Genomic DNA, 7025 nt, shown 5'->3' on the forward strand with positions numbered 1-7025 from the left:
ATAAAAATTGTTTTATGAACAGAAGTATTATTATTTTATTTAAATAAACGAGTTACAAAAATAACGAATAAGTAATAATAAGGTATTTCAAAATATTACAATAAAAATTAAGTATATTACAACGATAATGCTATGCAAACATTTTATTATTGATATAATTACTTTAAGTAAAATATTAAGCTGTTTAAGAATAGAAGACAATAGCATGCCGATAATAGGCAATAGGAAATCATAAAAAAAATTTAAGATTAGTAATAATTCTTTTATGTCTTTTTAAAGAATTTCGAGTACATGTATCTGCCAATACGGCCGACGATAATTACTTATTTGTGATCATAATCTCTCTCTTTTGACAACGTCATTTATCTACGATAAATCGTTGTAATTTGTACAAGAAGAGATAAGAAATTATCGACTAATGAATAGAAGTAAAAAAACATAAACAATAATATCATTGTATTTGTCGCGTATTATTCGATATATCGTATTTTTGATTGATAAATTCAATAATTAGCAGTTTAATTGTCGCAGCTATGTACTTGACGATTCTTTTATTGATTTGGTACATAATTGGACCATGACCCAATTTAAACAACCAAATTATCGCTATGAATATTGATGATCGACGTAACGGTCACCGATTACTTTCTGCACAATAGATAGATTAAAATAGACTATACTGATTTGATTTTTAGTCTAAACGATTAATGTAATAAGTTACTTAATTTATGCTAAATGTAAAGTAATTATAAATGAAGACATTGTAATGATAAAAGCAATTCTCACTATTCAACTTTCTCAATGGGGAAAAAAATGTTTGAAAAAAATTTTTTTTTTAAACATTTCTAAAAACGTTAAAAAACATTTTCAAAAACGTTTAAAATGAAAAAAGTCACCTTTTCATTAAAAAAATGTTTGTTTAATAAAAAATATTTTTTAAATATTTCAAGGAAATGTTTTTTTAATGTTAAAAAAGCGCTTTTTTAAGATTTGACAAAAATGTTTTTGTAATGATGAAAGTTTAAAATAACAAGAAAAGTTTCCTTCTTTTCATTAAAAAAAACATTTATTCAAACGTTTAAAAACATGTTTTTTTAATGTTAAAAAAACGTTTTTTAATGTTAAAATTATATGATCAAAATTAGAAAAAATATGTACAACGCAGAAATCTTTTTTTTAATTTATTATTTTTTATCGCAGTATTTATAAACCTTAGACACCTAATTTTATTAATTAATAAATCGTAATTTTTAATTATATTTTTATCTTTTTTATTTTACCAAGTTTTGAACTTGGGACTTCAGAGTCTCATACCTTATCCGTTACATCACTTATATAATTGTCGATGGACACAATTTTTATTGTCCATAGATGATACACTTAACGCAATTATATTGGATTAACTTCTCTTCCGTGATTATTTTTTTATTCTGACCCGTTTTTTATTAATTTGAATTTTAGAAAATAATGATATTTTTTTAACATTTATATTAAACATTTATATTAAACGATAAACATTAAATAAATGCAAGAGATCCGGGTTCGACTCCCGACCGAAGTAATATTTTTCGCAATAAGTTAATTACAGTTTTTTAAGATTAAATTTGGGGAATTTGAGGGAATTATTAATATTTCAGATTGAAAGTCCAACAATCATATCGGCACTATTCATTTCTGAAATTAATGCATTTATATGAATATATATAATAGTTCAACATCTTAACATTCAGATCGTAGTGGCGCTTCGGATTTAAAGTAATGCATTAAATAAATGTTTTTTAATCATATTTTAAATAAATAAATAACAAACATTTAATAAATATTAAATAAACGTTTAAGAATATTCCTTCGAATCATTATTTCAAATGAAAAATTAATGTAAAACGAACATTTAATCAACATTAAAAAATCTTACTTTAAAAACGAATCATAAAATTCATTACGAATAAACGTTTAAAAAACATTAATAAATATTAAATAAATGTTATCCTGAAAATGAATTGTAAAATTAATGAAAAATAAACATTTAAAAAACCCGTTTCCTTTCCATTAAAGCATGATTTCAACATGAAATAAATATTTAGAAAATGTTTCTCTAAGCCATTATCTTAAATGAACAATTTTTTGATGTAAAAAACACATTTAATAAACGTTAAATAAGCAATAAAAAATTATTTCTTCAAAATATTATATCAAATGAGTAATTTAATGTAAAATAAATATTTAATTAACATTAAATAAACGTTAAAAAAATATTTCTTCCAAACAGCACTTCAAATGAATAATTGATGTAAAATTAACGTTAAATAAACATTAAAAAAATTTCTTCAGGACATTGTCAAACAAAAAATTAGTGTTAAATTAATATTTAATAAATGTAAACATTAAATAAATATTTAATAAATGTTCCTTCGAAACATTCGTCAAACGGAAAATTAATATAAAACAAACATTTATTTAATGTTAAATAAATGTTTAAAAAAATGTTTCATTGAAACATTATTTCAAACAAAAAATTAGTGTAAAATTAACATTTAATAAACATTAAATAAATGTTTAAAAAATTTTATTTTGGAAATGAATCGTAAAATGTAAAATTAATTACAAATAAAAAATGTTTAAAAAATGTTAAATAAATGTTAAATAAATGTTAAATAAATGTTATTTTGAAAATGAATCGTGAAATATGAAATTAATGAATAATAAACATTTAAAAAAACATTTTCTCTCCATTGAGTTGTCAACTTTATCTTCTTACGACAGTGTCTATCAGAGACTCCAATGATGTAATAATTTGTCAGCTTCTTAAATATTTATGTAGTACATGTAGTACATGTTTCAGATCACCCGGATCAAAACAATGTCGAAGAACAAGAAGAGGTGAGATCGAATTCCTAATTAGGAGATCAGCACTTAAATATTCATGAAACTATATATACAGGTCTACACAATTTGTAGTATATTTAATTAAATATTAAATATTAAATATTTAACTGAGTTTTAGATAGATAAATAGATAAGATACAAAAATCATCACAATTATTTGTGTTTCGTAACTTTGTCTAATAATTTTATTTGTCTGGTTTCGGTGCGGTAAGCATCTTTGAAAAATTTTCGTGAACATACTTGGATTACGCTTTCGCTCATTGTTACCACGAGGTCAGAAAATTATTATTACCGCGTATTTAAGCATGTATAATGCGTTATATAATTTAATGATAATATGGGGCTCATATACAGGGTGTTTGGAAAATAATGATAAATCTTTCGCATAGGGACAGAATAGATTAAACTGAGAAGAAAAATCATCTACCATTTTGCAATTTTCACAAAGCAAAACAAAATATTAATTGCTAAAAATTGCCGAAAATTAGTCTTCAATAATTTTTTACTCAAATACTACTTTATAGAAAAACTTTATAGAAAAACTGCAATAGAAAATTGTTTATTTTCTTCTTATAAAGCTCTAAGAATTTTTTTTAGAATTTTTTCAGAATTTTTTAATACCGTATTTCCTCAATGTTGATAAAAATGAGAAAATTCAGTACTAAAAAGTTAATAAAAAATTTTGAAAAAATTCGTAGAGTTCTATGAGAAGAACATAAACAATTTTCGTCTTTTGCAGTTTTTCTGTAAAGTTTGTAGTATTAAAGTAAAAAAATTATTGAAGACCAATTTTTGGAAATTTTAGCGATTCTATCTTGTTAATTATTGCAAAAATTGCAAAATGGTAGAAGATTTTTCTTCTCAGTTTAGTCCATTTTGCCTCTATACGAAAGATCATCGTTTTCATATTATTGTTTTTCCAAACAGCCTGTACGTACGTTAAAATTAATGTTGTTCGACAAGAAGAAAAAAAAAGGGAACGCAAGATTTTGGAATCATTTGACGAAACAATCTTCTCGCATATTTCGATATTGCAAAATTATCAGATAAACGTCCCGCATCGAATTTACATTTACATATCATCGACCACGTTTTTATTGAGCAATTTCTCTCTGTTTTCTTCGTGGTACCTGTCGTCGCAATCCTATTTCGCTTTGCGAAAGATTCTGCAATATATATATTCCAGTTTGAGATGAAAGTTTGCACAAAAATTTCAACGGCAGATTTTATAACAAACTTTATGGATTTTAAATTAAAAAGATCTCGATAGCTTAATGAATTTTTTTTTCACTTTAACAATCACTTTAACAATCGGGATTAAAATGGTTTATTATTTTTGTACAATTATATTTATCTTTCAATATTTATCTCTTGCTAAACAAAAGAAAAAAATCAACACAATTAATCGTAACAATTAATCGTAATCATTCTATTACGGATCATTCTACTATAGATAATATATAGATATAAAAGAAGTAGTTATACGTGACACGTCATTTTACTGGAAAAAAATCTGACAATTAAATCGACGGATGTGCTGCGGTTCTTTTAATTACACTCATACAGCGCATGTTTTGATAACACACACTATAAAAATGTATGTTCCTTTGGCTCTTTTCCGCAAATACTCATATTTATATTCATCAACAAGATCAGCAGCATAAGTCATAAAGTTTCCAATATTAATATCGCGACACTTCCTTTGATAGTATAATAAAGTTTTACAGTTTTGCACGTGATTATTGTTGACGTATATAAATATTTATTAAATCTGAGAAGATGAATCAATTATTCTTAAAAGTCGTGATGTCATATCTTTCTTTTTTTCATATTCTACATTAATTATATTGTATATGTAATGCAATGATGTCTAGCGTCTTTCAGTTTCGCGAGCTCGTAATCTCTCGAGATAAATCCAGCTTAATCGGAAACTGTCACAGCGCGTATCTGAATCACTTGCGAAAATGAACGGCAGGTCGCACGTGGACCTGTATGTGACCACGTACTTTCACATTCAAATACTATATTACATTGTACTGTACGCTCGCATCACGACGTAATGCCAGCCTGTCACCTGTAGTATGCCTGCTTTGAGATATATGTTCGTACATGGTTGTACCTACCTACCTACTTACTCTGGCAACAATATTGTGCTCACTCATGGTCGCTGATGTCAGTCTCGATGTTGAAGCGCGTGCGAACAGAGCCGTTAAAATCGACGACGACAAGTGATCGTTTCGTTGTCACTCCTCGATCTGGGCGATCCGGAGTAAACAAACGTTGTAATATATCGGGCAAAACATCCACCTGATGAAGTGAAGTGACCTCGTGGTAGTGATTGATATTGATATACAGCTTCCTTTTTTTTTCTCTCAATTGTGATCAAAATTGTGGTTTATTACGCATATGATGAATAAAATGCCTGTGCATCAGGTAACTGTTAGCATTAATATGTACTTATAATTATTAGTTACTATTACTTTTTGTTGTATGTAAGGTAGGTAGTTAGTAATTTAGCTTACATTAAGCGTATCTTTTTGAAGGACAGAGAGACTAGAAACCGCATTCCCGCTATCTTGAAGGAATACTGAAAAAATATTTCAGAATTTTATAAAATACAATAAATATTGAGAGAAAAGAGATCTTTTTTGCAGATTTTCAAAAACGCATTGCTTTCGTTTGTTTATCCTTACTTAAAAATACAATACGAATTATATTGTAATCCGACTTCTCAATCCTTTAATAAAAGAATTAGATCAAGTCAGATTGTTTGATCTTCGTAGATACATATATTCAAATTCATATAGAAACTAATGTGAGCTATAATATATTTTGTAAAAACACCTTGCTTCATATCCTTTTGTTATACTAATGCTCTGAAAAGAAAAATATGTGCTATAATTTATATAAGCTCAAATTACCACAACAGTGACATGAATAGGTTTGGAGAATAAATCGGTTTTTCAATTGAGAGCTAGTTCACTGATTCACTTCCATTCACGTCAGCATGCCAGACTAATTCCTTTCATCACGGCCGCGACTACTGTACTTTCTCTGAGGCACAAGTTTTTCATCAAATGCATTTCGATCGTCGTGCGACAATCTCAATCCAAACCGTGAGACACCGATTTCCGTATATGACCAACATTAGATATGTATGATATTGCCACATATCTGAAATTAGATAATCCTTTCGAACTCGTTCCTTACATACATATATCATTAAGAAATTAATTGTTTATTGACAAGGCATGCCAAACATTACCGAGATTTAGAACTGATTCGGAGCGATTGTCGGAAGGAAAATATAAATATTGTAGATAATGATATCTCTAATTGCGCGTTTTATCATATTCGTACGTACTACGTAATTAATTATTGCAAAAGAGAACGCATTATCTGAGTTTGTAAATATTCTATGTATTTTTATCGGTTTACATTCGTACAAACTTCCAACAAAGCAATAACATCATAGACCATCTCGGAAATATTAAATCTCTTTATCATTCGAAAATTTTTATTTATATTTTTGCAATATCTAAACGCGATAATAACATATTAAATTTTATTTTAAAATTGTGTTAAACTAATTAAAAACATCTAATTATTATCAAAGTTATGACATACATCCTAGATAGCGCAAAATATTTATAAAATATTTACAAAATATTTATTGTAAATTTTGTAATAAATGCTCTGGAAATATTTAATAAAACATTATAATTCAAATAAAAAATATTTAACAGAAATATTTATTTATATTTAGCATAAATATTAAATTAAATATTTAATATATCTTTTAATAATATTTCGAATGAAACTTTATATAAAATATGTATAAAATATTTATATAACATTTTAACAAATGTAATTGAATAAAATGAAATTAAACTCGAAAGAATTTCTCAGTGAAGAAATATATAAAAAAGATCTATCAGAGGCAATATCAGCTGTTCGGATGCACAGAAATCTCTTTATTATCATGTGAATGTAACAAATTTATTTCATTTTTTTTTATTTCTGTGCATTCGAACAGCTGGGTGTTGGTCTCTGATTGGTCATTTTTTATTATATTTCAATAACATTTCAAGAAATAAATAATAAATAATAATAAATATTTATTATAAATATTATGTCTG

At 26.2% G+C, this 7025-nt stretch overlaps 1 protein-coding gene across 1 annotated transcript in view; it reads left to right on the forward strand.

Annotated features, from left to right (window-relative positions):
* Nucleotides 1-7025, forward strand: part of LOC105623904 (solute carrier family 15 member 1-like) — a 14951-nt gene that overhangs the window by 848 nt on the left and 7078 nt on the right. The window contains exon 2 of the mRNA XM_012205276.1: nt 2843-2880. Coding sequence (XP_012060666.1) covers nt 2843-2880 — 38 coding nt within the window. The remainder of the gene's footprint in view (nt 1-2842; nt 2881-7025) is intronic.

Source organism: Atta cephalotes (genome assembly GCF_000143395.1).
Source record: "Atta cephalotes unplaced genomic scaffold scaffold00067, whole genome shotgun sequence".
NCBI lineage: Eukaryota > Metazoa > Arthropoda > Insecta > Hymenoptera > Formicidae > Atta > Atta cephalotes.